At 38.1% G+C, this 18,875-nt stretch overlaps 1 protein-coding gene across 1 annotated transcript in view; it reads right to left on the reverse strand.

Annotated features, from left to right (window-relative positions):
- The window catches only part of TNPO3 (transportin 3), a 91,063-nt gene extending 73,884 nt beyond the window's left edge, over positions 1-17,179 (reverse strand). The window contains exon 1 of the mRNA XM_054563823.1: positions 16,708-17,179. Coding sequence (XP_054419798.1) covers positions 16,708-16,827 — 120 coding nt within the window. The 5' untranslated portion in view covers positions 16,828-17,179. The remainder of the gene's footprint in view (positions 1-16,707) is intronic.
- Positions 17,180-18,875: the final 1,696 nt, after the last annotated feature.

Consider the following 18,875-nt stretch of genomic DNA (forward strand, 5'->3'; position numbering starts at 1 on the left):
TAATTGGCATATACTATTATATTAGTTTCAGGTATATAACATAGTGACTTTTTATATTTTTAGATACACAAATACCACATGTTATAACTGCTTGCAGTATTCAGCGTAGTAACAGGCTGTACAGATTAGTAGCCTAGCAACAATAGGCTATCCTGTATTGTCTATGTGCAATAGTCTATACCATCGAGGTGTATGTAGATACACACTATGATGTCTGCACAATGAAATCACCTAATGATGAATTTCACAGAACATACTGTCATCATTAAGTGTTACATGACTTTATATGAAAACCCACAATGAACATCATACTCAATAGTCAAAGACTGACAGCTTTTCAAAACTGTAAGGTGAGGAACAAAAGGGATGCCCAATTTTGCCACTTCTATTCGACATAGTATTAGAAGTTCTACCCAAACTAATTAGGCAAGAAAAAGAAATACAAGGCATCCAAACTGGATAGGAAGTGGTAAATGATGTCTGCTCACATATAACATGACTGCATATGTAGGAAGCCCTAAAGATACCCCCAAAACCTGACAGAACTGATAAATGATGAATTCAGCAAAGTTGCAAACTACAAAATCAACACCCAAAAAACTGGATGTTTTTATACACTAACAATGAACGATCTGAGAAGGAAATTAAGAAAACAATTGCATTTATAATAGCATCAAAAAGAAAAATACCCAGGAATGAAGCAAGGAGGCAAAAACACTTGTACCACACTGAAAACCACAAAACACTGCTGAAAGAAATTAAAGACACCAATGAATGGAAAGATCCTGTGTTCAAGGACTAGAAGACTTACTGTTGCTGTCAATACTACCCAAAGTAATCTACAGAATCAATGCAATCCCTAACAAACTCCCAATTACTTTTTTTTTTTTTTTGCAGAAATAGAAAAATCCATCAAAAAATCCATATGGAATCTCAAGAACCCCTACATAGCCAAAACAACCCTGAAAAAGAACAAATTTGAAGGTCTCACATTCTCGATTTCAAAATGCATTACAAAACCACAGTAATCAAAACATTCTGGTACTGCCACACAGATAAGACACACAGACCAATGGAACTAACTCTCACAAATATAGTCAAATGACCTTTGACAAGAGTGCCAAAGCTTCACAATGGGGAGAGTGTCTTTAACAAACAGTGTTGGAAAAACTGCACAGCCATATGCAAAATAAAGAAGTTGGGCCCATATACAAAAATTAACTCAAAATGGATTAAAGGCCTAAATATAATAAGACCTGAAACTATAACTCCCAAAAGAACACATGAGGAGGGAAACTTCATGACATTAGATTTGATAATAATTTCATAAATATGACACCAAAAGCACAGGAAACAAAAGTAATAAGACAAATGGGACTACATCAAACCTTAAAACTTTTATGCAGCAAAGGACACAATCAATAGAGTGAAAAGCAACCTAAAGAAGAGGAGAATCATCTATCTGATAAGGGGTTAGTATATATGAACTGGGTTAATATAGTCAATGAATTAGAAGGCAAGTGGAGACTTTCCATGAAGAAATGTAATCTATAAAAAAGAATCAAATGAAAATCTACAACTGGAAAATATAGTAACTTAAATTAAGAACCAAACGGAAGGTTTAAGGAGCAAATCAGACACCTGAAGAAAAGATTACTACATGAGAAAATAGAGCAATAGAAAATAACAAGACCAAAGCACAAAGTCAAAAATGATAGGAGATAAAGATGAGAAGGATCCAAGTAACATGCGAAACATAGTGTCTAACATAATAAAAAAGTCTACCATACATATAATTGAAATCCCAGAAGGAACAGAAAAAATGGGTCAGAAACACTATTTAAAGAAAATGACAGAGAAATTTCCAAATGGAGAAAAGACACCACACCACAAATTTAAGCAGCTCTACGAACCTTAAGGACAAAAAAACCCAAAAAACAAAACCAGACCTGGGCACATCATACTACACTACTGGGGAAAAAAAGAAAGAAAGAAAACGAAAACCTTAAAGGCCAGAAGAAAAAAGATACATTATCTTTAAAGAAACAGCAATTAAATTGATAGCAGACTTGTTGAAATAAAAAATGGGAACAAAGCATCTTCAAAGAACTGAAAGAAAGTAACTGCCAATCAGTTATTTTAAACCCAGCAAAAAATCCTTCTGAAAGTCAACAAAATTAAGACATTTTTAAGATGAAAAAGAAAAGAAAATAATAGAAGAGGAGGGCCCTGGCCAGGTAGCTTGGTTGGTTAGAGCATCATTCTGACAAGCCAATGTTGTGGGTTTGATCCCCAATCAGGGCATATACAAGAATCAACTAATAAACGTATAGTAAGTGGAACAAATTGGTGTGTGTGTGTCTCTCTCTCTCAAACAATTAAAGAGAGAGAGAGACAAGAGTTTATTAACAATAGATCCACAAAGAAAAAAAATACTAAAGGATGTTCTTCATGGAGAAGGAAAATAATTTTGGATGGAAACATGGAAATCAGGAAGAAATAAAGAGTAATAAAAATAAAATAAAAAATAAAAAATAAAAAGCTAAGTATATAAGTAAATATCTTATGAACATTGACTATATAAAACAATAAGATACTGTGGGGTTTAAAATATACAAATAAATATACCTGAGAGGCGTGCTATATCTACCTCAGATGTAGAAAGTTGAAAAGAATACTGGTTTTGAGTTACCAAAAGCAAACCAACTACAAAATAATTTTTCTTAAATTCATCATCAGAAAGCAGAGGTTCCAGGACAACCAAGTGGACTGAAATCTAAAAACTGCCCAAGAACAGCAGGTAAGCACTGGCTGATCTGGAGTAGAACAAAAGAGGAAAAGATGTAGGGCACCACACAACTACGTAATAAAAATCCAGCTAAAATTATTAACAAATTGATAAAGGCTGAATTTGGGCTAACGTGAGTGTATCTTCACAACCATCTACAGGGCTCTTCTCCACAGACCTCAGCCAGACACTCAGGGGAAAGACTGGGAACGGGGCAGGAGGTCAGAGACAACCTCCTCTGGTGGGGCAGTCCTGGAGGGGAGGAGCAGCCTCAACTGCAGAAAAGGCACAAAAGGCACTAGACCCTTCTCCCCTACTGAACAAAAGTCTTAAGTTGTGTGGGGAGCAGCAGTAAACCACACCACCCGAGGCACACGTTAAGACCCACTGCTGCTGTAGCAAGGGTAAAAGGAAAAACCTCTTTCCCTACAGGGAAGAGTATAAACAGTCTCGAGCCCATGAGGCCATTTATACCAGTGCCACCAGAGGTCTCCTACCACTGGGGATATGGCAAAATATTTTTATCCTGCCCAAGACCTGCCAGATGCAAGGCAAAGAGCGTGGATGCAACAGGGGAGAGGGCAGGATCACTGACAAAGTCCCCCCAGTGAGAACGGGTCACTGCAACTGCTAAAGACTATGGCAGACCAGGGCAACAGAACTGTGGCCAGAAGAGGCACTTACATATACATATTTTTTAAAATAAAAATGAAAAATAAAGTCTATATTAAATTATTAAATATGAAGATGACAAGATACCATCATCTCCAAAGTCTGTAACACATCTCTGTTTTCCCAAATGGGAAGCCCAGCCTTTTACTAGACAGCTCAGATACTTAATGGATTGGGAGTCTGCTGTAAGAACAGAATCCAAAATATTTAGAGAGAGAAAAGGGCAACAGAGAACTTGTGGCAACAGATAAGTTTGCAGTTGGCTGGAGGAGTTACTAAAGGGTTGTGCTACATTCTAATGCATGTATTTAGGTTAGGGAAGTGGAAGGAATGCTCAGAAAGGAATATATTTTGGGCTGGACTCTGTACCATCTTCAGCTATTTACATGCACCTTAGGGGAAAAAAAAAAGAAAAAAGAAAAGAAAAGAAAAAAGAGCAGGGCAACAGAAAAAGCAAATCAGTTCTTTACAGATAAAGAAAACAAAGGCCCCGAGAGGAGGAGACACTTTCCATCCAGAATCCTCACTGGTAGAACTTCACTTGCCTTGCCCAGATGAAGACTTGGTTTCGTTTTGTTTTAAATACATACATTCTGTTTTAGCAATGAGAAGAAGCTCATTATTTTCCTAGATAAAAATCTGAAGATTGAAAAATTTTAGGGTCAGTGAAAGGGACCTTAAAATCTCCCCAAAATGAGTCTTTCCTGGAATGAGCTTACTTTAAATTATTACCAGTATTTCTGAAAAAGAAAAAAATAGCACTTAGCCCTAGGCAACTAAATCAAATATAAAACTTGCATTTTCTAATGCTCCTTATACTAGTGTCTAATTTTTTAATTTTGTAATAAATTAAAATATAGATGGCAACTACATGAATTTGCTAGGGCAATTCTAAGGGGAACTGGTCTTTAAAAAAAAAAAAATCCCCAACTGCTCCCTGTATTAGGTAAAACCAAAATGACAGAAGAGCTGTCTTCTCATTTCAAGCATCCCCATTTGTCTTGATGCTGCCTCACACACTAGTCAAATGTACCTCTCTTTTCAAGTATTTGTCTTCTGGAAACAAGAGATAAGAGTGACCACTAAAGAAACCTGGCAAATGTGAATTTTCACAAGCTACTAAGTAAACTGTCAATGAAAAAGTTACCTGGGATGATACTGCCAGCACTATATATTAAGGGGACATAATTGATTACTTTAGTTTAAATTCCAGGAGGGTTTAACAATTGTTGGCACCCCAAAACAAGTAACCTTGTCTTGGTCATTGAATCATAAAGAATATGCAACAAAATCTTGATACCCCAGGCACTACAGTTTAGTGCTCACTGTTCTTCCTTCCGCTAAGCTGCAGAAAGAAGGAAGAGAAGGAAGGAAAAGGGTTTCTTTAGGAGAGAATAAAGCACTTACACTTCATAGGACTTTCTAGCCACAGATGCCAGGTGCTACCCACTGAAATCCAGGCTTGGACTAAGCTCCACATTTCTGAAAGGACCATTTCAATCGAAGCCTGGGGCTCAGAGTCAGCAGGAGGAAGCTGCAGCTCCCACTAACAGCACATTTCAAAGAGGCTGCAACAAGAGAACATTTTCCATTTAAGTATCTAATACCAATCTTCCATTTCACAAAGCAGTAGCAGAACACGCCTTTATATCAATTTTATCAAAAGATATTTCCATGACTATGCAATGAATGCGAAGCAGGCTATGGCCCAGTAATCCTTTCACCAACATATTCTAAGTCTTTTATTAGACTTCACAGCAAATCCTAAAAGTTGTTGCCCCCTTCTTCCTTTAATGGTGCACTGTTGCTTCAAGACTCACTTTTATACCAACAGTTCTAAAACTGCCCAATCAACCAAAATCATTAAGCAAGCCCTCAACAATGCAAGCAAACGTCCAGATAGGAGCCCCTAACGATTCATTAGCTGCCAAGAATTAGAAGTGGATTAGGGCTGCTACTTAATCTTACACAAAAACTCCTCAAATTAAGCAGATACTTAAAATACTTCACTGAGGACAGAAGCACTCTGGCGAACAAAAAATGAGGTTCTGAAAATAGAAATATTTCAATAAGACTTGAAAAGTAAGCTTAAAGTGCCAGGTTACTATATTTTTAAAGCATTTCAATTGGTAAATAATATGTTTATTAGGTAAAGACTTTCAAAGATTTATAGTATACTGTGTGGGGAGAGGGAACCAGGTCAGAGCACAGAGTGAAAGAACTCCTAAAAAAAAGAAAAAGCTATCAAGAGCCCTGCCTAGGCTCTCTCGTTATTTCTAACCTAAGTCCTTCCTTTGTTTTACTGTGCTCAACTTTAATAATTGTACTCTCAAAATCAGCCCAGACAGCTGTGGCTCAGCTGGCTGGGTGTCATCCCACGAAGCAAAGCAGGAGTAGCGCAGTCGGGGCACATGCCTGGGTTGGGGGTTGGTTCCCTAGAGAGTCGCATATGAGAGAGAACCAATCAAGGTTTCTCCCACGCCTCAATCTTTCTCTCTCTCTTCCATTCTCTCTAAAACTATCAGTAGAACAGCACATCCTATTCCTATGCCCTGAAACAATGTGGTATAGACCTAGACAATCAAAATTTCCCAAATCAAAAAATATATATATCATTTTCGTGATACAGGTGAAGATAGAACAAGCTAATTTACCTAAAATAGAGAAATGATTATTTTAAGTCAGTCAACTATCTTAAGTTTTTGCATCTAATCCTTTATGAGAATTTTACAAATTGCTAGGTATGTCACAAGTTACTCTCTCATGGTTTTCTTGAGCAGGAAGAGAAAGGGGCTTGAAGAAATAAAGAAAAATGTAAGTTATGGTACTCAAAAGATAACCATCACTACTTAAAAATTCTATTTTTCAAAATAACTTGTTTTGCAAGATGGCCTGAAACACAGAACCATGATGAAATGAAGCTTAGCTAATATCCTCAACCACAGCAGTGATGAGTAAACAATTCCCACCTCCAAAAGCAGAGTGTAAAGTAAAATAATCATAAAGCCACTAGCAAGCTCCAAGACCCACAGAATATCCCTGTGTATACATAAATAACTTTTTTAGAAGGAAAAAAAAAGGGGCTCATTTATAGAGACAAGTTCAGCCAATTTACAAATTTCACAGCCATCTCTATAACTGAAAAATTAAAAGGTATATATTATTCCCCTTATGAGAGGGAAGAGATTCCTGGCCTAAAATAAGTCTTTAAAACACCATAAGCTACTGAAATTCCAAGAGAAACACTCAAACACTCTTCAAGCCAACTTTGGAAGACCATAGTGCCCATATTCATTGTTCTATCGTTGTTCTTTCTTGAGCTCAAAGAAAGGAAATCAAGACCAAATGACAGCACTGCACACTGTGCCTTCCTCAGTGTCGGATGAAATCCCAGTGTTTCTGACACAAGCGTTTTCAATCCCATGCCATAATGACTTCTGTCAAATGAATTTTGGCTCAGTCTGTGCCTGTCGGTCACACATAATACGGTACTGACAAATCCTGCCAAAATATTTTCATGACAAGTGTAAAGATTTTGTATCGAAACTTACCTTTGTATGAAAATATTAACCTCATGAATGGCCCTGAAAAAAGATGAATAAATTTGTGTCCATAAAATTAACTTGGGTTGGGAATGACTGAAGCCTGCACTCCTTGGTAATAGCCAATATACTAGGCTTATCCTAGGCAGCCCTGCCTTAAAAGCACAAAATGCCAAGCTTGAAGGCATTTCATTTAAAGCAAATGAGTAGCTGATGTGAGGGCTTCCTGAAAGCCAATATACAAATGTATTTTCTTTAATCACTGGTCTCTACTGTTGCCTATCAGAGTAAGTTTTATATATAAACCAGAGGAATGAGAATAGTAAGACCTATTTAGCATATGTTAACACCATGCTTTTTTTTTTTTTTTAAAGACTTTATTTTTAGAGAGGGTGAGAGAAGAGAAACATCAATGTGAGAGAGAAACATCAATCAGGTGCCTCCCACAAACCCCAGCTGGGGACCTGGCCTGAAACCCAGGCATGTGTCTCAACTGGGAATCGAACCAGCAACCTTTCGGTTTGCAGAAAGACGCCCAACCCACTGAGCCACACCAGTCACAGCTCAAGTTTTTCAGTCTTACAGGATGTGAGATGTGTAGCTTTATGTATTGTAAAAAATGCACTGAAGTGTTAGAAAACTCTGGATGCTTATGTATAAACACGTATATTTTCATGTGTAGCTTTAGGTATGTATATTCTGTTTTGGGGGTATTTAAATTATACTGAATTATGGCTGAGACAGAAAACAAGTAAACAGTGAACACAAAAACTGAAAAGAATTGTGGTATGGGCTTGAAAAAAAAAATAAAAACCATACTGTGAAATTTGTTATAAAATTTTTTACCACAAGAAAAAAAAATACATGTTTCATAGTATTTTTATTTTGGGAACTCTCAGAAAGAAGAAAATTAAGTCAGTACTTTTAAGAGGTTTTGCATACCAAACATTACAAAATTATCCCCTTTAGCAAGACTGTGAACATTTTTTAAGTTGATTTAAGAGAGAGAGAAAAAGAGAAACATCAATTTGTTGTTCCACTTATTTATGCACTCATCGGTTGGTTCTTATATGGGCCCTGACTGAGGATCGAAGCCACAACATTGGCACATCGGGATGACACTCTATCCGACTAAGTTACCAGGCCAGGGCCGGGGCTGTGAACTTCAAATGAAGAAATTAAGCGTCTCTCCGGGGTTTCACCTATACAGCACTGAAAGAGTCGCTGGTAATATTTTTAGCACCAGGGCACCAGCTGGGGAAATACAGGGGAGGTAATCAGCAATATCAGCTTCCTATGAATTAAATTTGTTTTTAAGTTCAAAAGAACTTAAAATCCTATAAAATCTAAAAACAGTGTGGCAGTTCCTCATAAAACAACAACAACAATAACAACACAGAACTACCACATGATTCAGCAATGCCCCTCTAGATATATCCTCAAAAGAACTGAAAGCAGGGACTCCAACATATATTTATGAACCCATGTTCACACCAGCATTATTCAAAACAGCCTAAAGATGGAAGCAACTCAAGTGTTCATCGGCAGATAAACGTATAAACAAAATGTGGTACACACAGCACTATTCTGACACATGATACACCATGGATGAACCCTGAGGGTATTATGCTAAGTGAAATAAGCCAGTCACAAAAGAACAAACAATGTATGATTCCACTTATATGAGGTACCTATTCAAGTTCATAAAGACAGAAAAAGGAATGGTGGTTGCTAGGGGCTGTGTGTAGGGAAAAATAACTGTGTAAAGGGCGCACAGTTTCAGTTTTACAAGACGAAAGACGTTCTGGAGATAGATGGTATGGCTGCACAACAATGTGAACATACTGAAAGACACCGAGCTGTACACTTAAAAATGGTTTAAAATAATGAAGTTTATGTTCTATTTTACTGCAATTTTTAAAAAGAATGAATTCTCACACATGTTACCATGTGGATGAACCCTGAAAACATTATACTATGTGAAATAAGCCAGGTACAAACAGGCAAATAGTATATTACTAAATCTACTTATATACAGGACCTGGAGTAGTCAAATTCATGGAAACAAAACATAGAACAGAAGCTGAAGTGACAGGGAATGAAGTTATTGTTTAATAGGCAGAGTTTTAGGGAAGATAATGTTCTAGAGATGGATGGTGGTGATGGTTGCACAACACTATGAATGTACTTAATGCCACTGAACTGTATACGTAAAAAAGGTTAAAATGGTAAAGTTTGCTATGAATATTGTACCGCAGTAAAAATCTATAAAACCTATTTTCCATTTCCATAATGAACATCAGTGCAATTAACAGAAAAGAATATTAAAGAAACATCTGGGAGGCTTTGGAAGAAAGCTGTGCTGTAATTTGTGTGCAAAATGTAGCAGTGCTCTGATAATTTTCTATCCTGAGTCAAAAAATCAACTCTGGTCCAAGGCCTGGAAAGGCAAGAAATAAACTAATCCAAATATGAATGTATGCCACCAGATACCACATTACCATGACAATAGAAGTACCACCACAAATTCTCTCTTTTTTTTAAATGATGGTTTTTCCCTTTTATGGGTCTTTTTAAAAAAATTATTTTACTTTTACTGATTAGACAGAGAGAGAGAGAGACATTGATTTGTTGCTCTACATATATATGCGTTCATTGGTTTCTTCCTGTATGTGTCCTGCCTGGGATAGAACCTGAAACCTTGGTGCACTGGGATGATGCTCCAACCAACTGGCTACAAATTCTTATTCACAGGATCCAATACAACAAAAACATAAAATGTTTCCATTTGTGCTGACCAAGACCTGATTTTAACTTTTAATTTTAATCAATTTAAACTTAAGTAGCCACAATATCCATCTGGCTGCCCTATTAGATGACACAGCCAGGCTGGTAAATCTTTGGGAAAAGGTGTTTGGTTTTTATCTCTTACTTATTATATACTCCTACTTTCTAGCAACACAAGGCATACAGAACATAGTTGACCCTCAAACAATATGGATTTAAACTGCACAGGTTCACTTATACACAATTTTTTTCAGTAAATACGTTACCTATATTTTCTCTTCCTTATGATTTTCTTAATTCATTTTCTTCTCTCGCTTATTTTTTTATTTATTGAGCTGAGAGAGAGAGAGAGTGAAAAGGAGAGAGAGAAACACTGCTTGTTGTTCCACTTAGTTATGCATTCATTGGTTGATTCTTGTACGTGCCCTGACCGGGGACCAAACCTGCAACTTTGGTGAATCGGGACAATGCTCTAACCAACTGAGCTACCCAACCAGCTTACTTTATTATAAGAACACGTATATTAGACATATAACCAACAAAATATGAGTAAACTGACTTTATGTTATGGGTAAGGCTTCTGATCAACAGTAGGCTATTAATAGTTAAGTTTTGAAGGAATCATGTTTATATGCAGATTTTCAACTACCCCCAACACCTGTGTTGTTCAAGGGTCAACTGTATTCCTATGTTCAATGAACTAACTGAACCAGAGAAGTTGTTTAGGAAAATTTTCTATTTTTTTTAGAAGGCTTTCCTTTCAAAATAAGTTATGTTTTAAGGGTCACTTGACTAGAGGATGACAGCAAAAGAAAAAAAAAATGCTTAGATTTTCAAATAAATCAAATCAATGACTGCAATTGCTAGAGAAAAAAAAAATCAAAGACTAAATGTTACAGAACTAGGCTAAAGAATCAAGATTTTCTGAAGAAGGAAATTACCATGAACGAAGTTTGAATCTGATATTCCATGACCCATCACCTTCCTGGTATTTACTGAATAGAGGCAAATTCTCAAGGATGTACTTAACTACACAATGCCAACGGAGTCTATGACAGCATATATGATTCCTTCTGATTTATGCTTTTCATTATTCCTTTTCTGTTTCCAGACTGAACTATAAAACTTTTGAGGTAACCTCTAACCCAGAGATTTATCTCTGTGAAAGTAGTCTCATAGCCTTCTTCTTATAATCTAAATTACAAACTCAGAACAAATGAGTAGCGTAACGATTAGCCTTCAAAAAGATGTTTTTTCTTTCCATGGCTTCCTACATTGTCCACTCATTTTGGTTACTGGAGGGCGGCAAAGGAAACTAATAGATGTTCATAATAGTCCACTGTTAGACAGGTTTCCTTTCTGACCAGTGTCAAAATAATCTATTTCTTTTAAAATACTTTGAAGATATCAATGATACTTGCCTGTCACATAAAATGAAATCATGGCTATAGGTAGTTTCCAAAAATTTTGTTGGAAAAGGTTTAGAGTAATGAATATATGATAGATTCTTTAGAAAATGGCTGTTTTATATAAATATTAAAGAGAAAAGATGGTAAGTCACAGCACAGACTAACACTAACCCATATCCAAATTACACATTTATATCAAATCTATTGTCACCAGGTCATTAAAACTATATTAAATGACACCCTGGTTGGCGTGGCTCAGTTGGTTGAACACTGTCCCACAAAGTGAAAGGTCGCTGGTTCAGTTCCCAGTCATGGCACATGCCTGGGTTGCAGGCCTGATTCCCCCAGTCTGGGCACGTGTGAGAGGCAACCAATCAATTTTTCTCTCTCACGTCAATGTTTCTCTCCCTCTCTTTCATCCTCCCTCCCCCTCTCTGAAAAATAAAATCAATAAATAAAATAATTAAGTACTAAATGAGTAAGATTAGTAAAGTGCAGGGTGGAGGGAAGAAAGGATAATAGTTTTTCAAAATGTGTATCCTTCAAAGTGGTTTTGAAATAAACCAGGCAAAATATGTTCTTTACCAATTTCAAATTAAAAATTAAAACACTATTCTACTTACTACACTATAATAGGGTTCTGGTTAAAAATGTCACTTAGTGACTACATCAAGAAAGCCTTATTAAGTCAAAAAATTCCTCTCCTTTTCTATACCCAAGTCTTTCAAAGTATAAAAAAAAAAGGGCAATATAAACTTATCTCATGAAGGCTGTTAAAAAAAAAAAAGGATGGAAAGACTCCAAACATCAACGTAAGAGGCTGAATATTATTTTCAATCCCCCAGGAATAAGGCAGAAAATAGTAGCAAAATTAAATGAAATCATAAAGACAAATTTGAGTTACCCAATTGTCCCTTTGGAGGGACAGCTATTCATTCAACAAATGGGGTTGGCAAAAGTAGGTTTACAGTTGTGGTATGTTAAAGTTTATTCTTGTATTATAACTATAAGCTGCATGTCTTTGTCCATACAAACAATCCTACTTTTGCCCACCCCAATCTTGATCATTTGTTTATTTCTTAGTAACCATGGTTTATTCCTTCAATTATGGCTATTAGATTATATAAACAAATAAAAGGATACTACAATCTACTAGGAGAATTATGGCTATTAGATTATATAAACAAAAAAATACTACAATCTACTAGGAGAGATAAAACAAATTTTCAAAAAAGTAAAAAAATGCAATTAAATAAAGTTCTCTAGATGTTCAGCGTGAGCAGAAATGACTTTCACTTGAAAAGAATCAGTTAAGACTTCAAGGAGAAAGTGGAATTTAGGCTGAGTTTTGAAAAGATGTTTTAGTTTCTTCATTTGATGAAAGCACTGGGAAAGAATAATAGTAAAAGCACAGAGATGAAAAAAAAGAGTCAAAGCAATTACAATAATACACAAAGGTGGCATTCGCCCAGCCCCTAAAACCATTTGCTTATTTTGGAGATAACACAGCTATGTGAATGCAGGAGGGGAAGGACCCTGTAAAGTAAGAGGAAGTCTGAAAATGCACTGTGAGACACAGGGTAAGCAAAAGATCAAGGTTCCTGAGAATTCAGAAACTGAGATGCAGAGCACCTATATCAGACAGGAGGAAAAGGGGGACGCAGTTGAATATACCCAGGCTGAAGTTTTACCAAATCAGAGGTGAAGGGTTGATGGTATATTTAAGAAAGTGACTAGCAATGACAAATCCTAGAAGGTACTGGATAAAGTAAAGACAAGACTGAGTAAAGAAAAAGTAGGGGCTTTGTTAGTGGAATAAGGTTTTGATGAAATTCAGTAACTAATGCAGGGACTTCTGTTCAACATGACTGAACTGATTGAACACATTGGTTTGCCCTCAGGTCACTTTCAAAATCCCAGGGTGCAGGGCAGGGAGGGTGGAAATAAGAATGCCAAAGGGCAACACACTGCTTCATTTGCAAAATCCCACTTAGGCTCAGAAATTAGAAGTACTAGGTACAACAGGTGTTTTATGGTAGACCAGAAAACAAAGGAGTGAGTGGATCCAGAATCTGTATAAGCAGTTAGGTTCCTAGATTTTCTTCCTGACTCTGAGAAGCCAGGCTACTACTATCTCTGACCATTACAGAAGACTCAAGGTTTCCTTTGGGAACACTTAAGTAATGGGACTCTGGAGCTTTGTACAACAGACTCACATAAAGGACACAACTATCATACTGAAAATGGGAGATTACATTAAAGCCTACATACTTAATGATGAGATCCATCCCCTGGGTCATTATCCCACCTGCCACTGGCAGCCTAGTTTACAGTCCCCAGGCAGAAGACTAGAGGACTCCTCTCAGGATTAAAGTGGCCTAAGAGAAAGACAATGAGAGAGAAGGGGTGAAGGTCCCCTTCTCAACTGCCTATTAAACAAGGAACTAGTTCAAGAAAAGACCACAGGAACAATAATTCAGTGCATCCAACACAAGAAGTGAAGGGAATATCCTAGGATAGCCTTAAATAGAGATCCCCAGAGAATAATTATGCAACACACCTGGAGAACAACCAGACCAGATTTGAACAAGGGCATGGAAGTTCTCAGACGTTTCCTTCCACCAGAAAAGGAAAGTTACTAGTTTGAACATACTAAGATGATATTTACACTTACTGACAAAGTTTGTGATGAATTACTATAGATATTTATAGCAAAGGAAGCAGATGTGGGAAAAAAAGGTAATGTTTACCAAGAGGAAAAAAAAGTTGCACAAAATGGGAAATATTACTATGGTACATATGCTGCACAGTTAACGATGTGCATTAATTTAACAAAAAAAAAAATGATATAATTATGTTGGAGAGATTGGATGAGAGGAAGTGCAGGGAGCCTAAATCCTCATCTTTCATGGGAAGAAATCTATACATAGCTGCTCTTCTTCATCCTAGGCAGTTTTCTTGTAAAATTTCCATTTTTTGATTTTTTTTAAGGTTTTTAAAGTTGAGTTCTGAATTCCAGTTTTTAAAAAATAAAACTTTTTTATCAAAATTAAAATTATATAAGATTCTTGAGCCAACAAAATGGAAGAAGAGTGGGTTGTGATCAGAGCAGAATGTCTGAGTTAGTGATTTGGGGAGTTGATGAATTTTTAATGACAAGATCCAGGCAGAAACTGTGTGACCAGGTTGCTGAGAAAGAGAAGTAAAGGAATTAAGAGGCCCAAGTGTTAGTTGAATTGTGAGTCCAGGTGCAGCAGCCGCCTAAAAATGATGATGTATAGCTGTGCTAGGTGTTTTCCATGTCCTTTCCCACCCTTTCTACCATGTTTTCTGCCCCAGTATGTAGACCTATATGGGCTCTATCAACAGGTTCCCAAGTGCCCTAGCTTCTGGTTGGGTTTGTCCAATAGGGAATCCCAAGGGGAAGTAGGAGAATAAGGTCAAGACATTTACTCCTCCCGCTTCCTCCCTGCAAAGTCACCTCACGCTGGCTATGTCCCTTCAACTGAAATTACTCCTGTTCCAGCAGCCAACTCCACACTCTTCTTCAGAGTTCAAGTAACCACTCTCTCCCCTACCCCTTCCAGTCTACGGATGTTAACTATTTGGCTACAGGTTACACTACCTCTCTAGGTACCACCTCTTTATAAACAGTACATCTTTACAAGTGGTACTTTTGTAAAATAAACCCTCCTCACATTATCCTATTTCAAGTGTGCCAACCGTTCCTGTTGGGACCCTGCATGATGAGGTAATAAGAATGATGATGATGTTGACACAAGGTTTTAACAAAGACTAGTGTAAATACAAGAAAAGTGACTACTATTTAAATAACAATTACTGCCCCAGCCAGTGAGGCTTGGTTGGGCGTCATCCTGCAAACCAAAAGGTCAACAGGTGAGGGCACAGGCCTGAGTTGCAGGGTTTGATCCCCAGTGGGGGCGCACGCAAGAGGCAACTGAGGGATGTTTCAATGCTGCTCCTTCACACTGATGTTTCTCTCCCTCTCTTCCCCTCTGTCTAGAACCAATAAAAGAAACTAAATAAAAACAAATAAATAAATAAATAACTATTATTACCACATTTTGAGCTCCACGTTCCAAGAACTTCTCTTAGCTGTTCATAGGTATTAATTCATTTAATCACAGGAAGCACCCTATGTAGCACGCAGAGATTTTTGTCTGGTTCATTTCCATATACCAACACCTAGCGCAGTTGCTGGTACATGGTAAGCACCCAAACACTGATTTAAAATACACATAACAATAAGTTTAGTAGGGAAGGGCTGACTTGTGGTATAGTGTAGCACATCTCCAATTTACTTTGAAAACTATATAAAAATCAGGGACCTGTCATTCCCCAGATCACAAAAACTAATTAAACACTAAGACCATATGGAAATGACTTTCTTGTGTAGCCTGCAGTGAGTCCTATTCTTTTATCTTCCCATGAGGTTATCCAGGACTTGGGTTCTCAATTGCTTTTTTTTTTAAGTGTAATAATAAAAGTTGTAAGTTTTTAAATATTATGCACTTGCAGCCTCGACTGATTTAAAAGAGCAGAGCACTTTTAAGTACCAGTTATTAGTTTAAAAAAAAGGAGGGGACCAATTTTTTTTTTTTTTTATAAAATGCAAAAATAGGCATGGTAAAGTCAGCAAGATCAAGCATACACACTCACACACAAAAAAGAGCACGGCAAAGGTGAGTATGAAAACAAGAAAAGGAAACATGAGACACGTGAATCAAAGAACGCAGAAAATACAAAAGGTATAAAAGATCGTGATTAAACCCCTCACTGGATGCTCACAGATACGTGGCATAATCAAGAAGGCTATGATATCCATATCTTATAAAGAACCGAAAAGACAAGGTAAGAGAACCAATATGCAGCAAAATAAGAACTGCAAAGATTTTTTGAAATCAGAATTGATGTTCTTTATCTTTACATTACATTACACTCCAAAGCACAGGCAAATTTTACGGGTACAAGAATCCAGAAACCTGAGAAGTTTCGAGAATAATGAACTCAAACTAGAGTGAAACATCAGCAGGAACAGTGAGGTGAAAGGCTTCGATGGAAAGGAACTGCCAAGCGCAACACTTGGACACTGAAGGGAGACCGATAAAACACCCTTAAGTGAAGATGGAGAATGACTGGGGCTAGATTTGGTTGAAGGAAGACAAAACGGAAAAGCAGGGCCTAAGAAGCAAGTAGCAAAGATAAAACTTAAAAAGGACTACATCTATGCCACAGTAAAGAGTAGGAACTACACATCAGAATCTATGGGGTGGGGAAAGGGCCAGTTCGCGACCCGCTTTCTGTGACTTTTTTCCAAAAAGCCGCGTAGCTAGCTTTAGCTTCTCAGCCCCACCCCGCGGGAAGCGGCTCCTCCCCGAGGAGGACCCCACGAGGCCAACCACCGGCTTCGGGCTCCGGCTCCAGCTCCAGCTCAGTTCCCACCCCGCCCTTTCCCCGCGGGGCAAAACGGCCTCCCTGGGCCCCTCACCGAACGCTGCAGCTCCCCAAGCCAAAACGAGGCGCGCTCCTTTCCGCTGGGATCTGGGTCGTGGTAAAGCGCCTGCACTGCCTGGTACACGAGCTGTAATGTTGGCTTTGCCCCTTCCATGGTGGGGGCGGTGGTGGCGGCAGTGACGGCTCTGGCTCTTCTCCGTGGCTTCTCCGGTTGCTCCGCCTTCGTGCTTCCTTACTGTGTCTGCGTCGGCCGCTCCCCGACTGGCGCCATCTCCTCTTTGGCCGTTACCAGGGCAGAGGGGTTCCCGGTGGAAGTTGCCCCCTCGGAAACAGGGGTTAGATCGCAATCAGGTTCCTGGCCCTTTTCCAGATCTTCCCACTAGACTCCAGACTAATAAGTCCAGACGCCGGTTCTCGCCTCCACACCCGCTGACTGGCCCTCAGATATCTGTCCCAGGAACACACAAACCACGCAACGCATCTAAACCGCGCTAACCCGGACCGGAAACGGTAGCACGGATACCTTTAGCACACTTCCGCCTGGTGCAGTGCAAACGGCCTCCTTCCTGGCACGCCTCCTCGTGTCTACCCGCCCTCTCCCGGAAGTGACTCTCCAGGGCGAGGAGCTGGAGAGAAGTGCTCCTAGGTGGTTCTCTTGGTTCCTTGCTTCCGACTGGATCATTAGGACCCACTTGTGTCCCTTACCTGAGCCTCTCTCCTCCTCTTGGCAATGGATCCGAGGTGTTCCCTCTGCATTCTGACTTCTCCATCCCTCTTCAGAGGATTCTTCCTGACCCTAGTGGCCCAAACACGCCAGTTCAACTATCCAAGGCGTGCCCACTGTACTGGAAATTCAATGACTGAAAGTCAGGTTTTCTGTATTGCCTCTAGTGGAGGAGGCAGACACGTAATCAAATAGCTGTTGTACAAACCTGGAATATGTGCCACATTGAAATAAATTCAAAATGCGTACAATCCCTATTCAGCTACCTTTCCACTAAGTTCTTATACCCAAAAGGTTATGTATTTCTATTGCTCAGGACACTCTGAACTCCAGAGTATTTGCATACATCTTTAAAGTCATTCCCACACCGAATTGTATTTTTGTGTATGCCTTTCTTTTGGAATCCAAAATAAATGGTCTGACAATTCTCAATGGTAGTATGTTAAAGGATTTCCCAACATTGTTGTTACTCTTTGGCAATAATAAATGCTACTCTTTGATGAATGCTTACAATGTGTGTAAAGCTCTTTAGTTACAACATCTCAATTATTCCTGCTATACCAGTTAAATCCCCGTTTTAAGGAATAGGCGTGGGTACTGTAATTTGCCCAAGGTGACACAGTTCTTAAATGAAAGTCAACATTTGACTCCAAATCAGCTTTACTCCAAAGCCTATTACATAGTTCAGTCTTTATCATTCTGTGATTTAGTTTGTTTCTAATTTGTTATTCTTAAGGGATTTTCGCTGCCAATATCACAATGAAAACAGTGTTACTATGCAGAGTTGATATAATTCTGAAAAGAAAAGAAACTTGATATTTTGGTTACTAATTCACCTATTCACTAAAAAGAGATTTAGTAAGACTATCTTGGTCTTTGCCCTCATGGAGTTTACAGTCTAATTGCAAAGAAAGATAAGCAATTCAATACAGTTAAAAAGTTCTATGAATATCCACAAAAGAACAATGTTGAACATGCTTTGTACCATATACAAAAACAAATTCCTAGGAGACAAATGTAAGGGATAAAACTACAAAACTCTGGAAAGATCCCCAACTGGTATAACTTAGTTGGTTGGGCGTCATCCCACAAAGTGAAAGGTCACTGGTTCAATTCTCTGTCAGGGTACATGCCTGGGTTGCTGTCCGGTCCCAGCTGAGGCATGTACAAAAGGCAACAGATGAATGTTTTTCTTCCTCTCTTTCTCTCTCTCTTCTCTCTAAATATTAAGTAAATAAAAATCTTAAACAATAACACTCTTGGAAGAAAACAGGAATATATGACCTTCACGACCTTGAATTAGGCAATAGTTTTCTTAGATATGGCACCAAAAGCACAACAATAAAAGAAAAAAATGGATATATTGGACTTCATCAAAACTAAAAACTTTTGTGTCAAAGAACACTTAAGAAAGTGAAATGACAGCCCACAAAAAGAGAAAATATTTGCAAATCATGTCTGATAAGGAATTAGTATCC

Source organism: Pteronotus mesoamericanus, unplaced genomic scaffold (genome assembly GCF_021234165.1).
Source record: "Pteronotus mesoamericanus isolate MK-2021 breed Mesoamerican mustached bat unplaced genomic scaffold, CSHL_Meso_final scaffold_85, whole genome shotgun sequence".
In the NCBI taxonomy this organism is placed as follows: domain Eukaryota; kingdom Metazoa; phylum Chordata; class Mammalia; order Chiroptera; family Mormoopidae; genus Pteronotus; species Pteronotus mesoamericanus.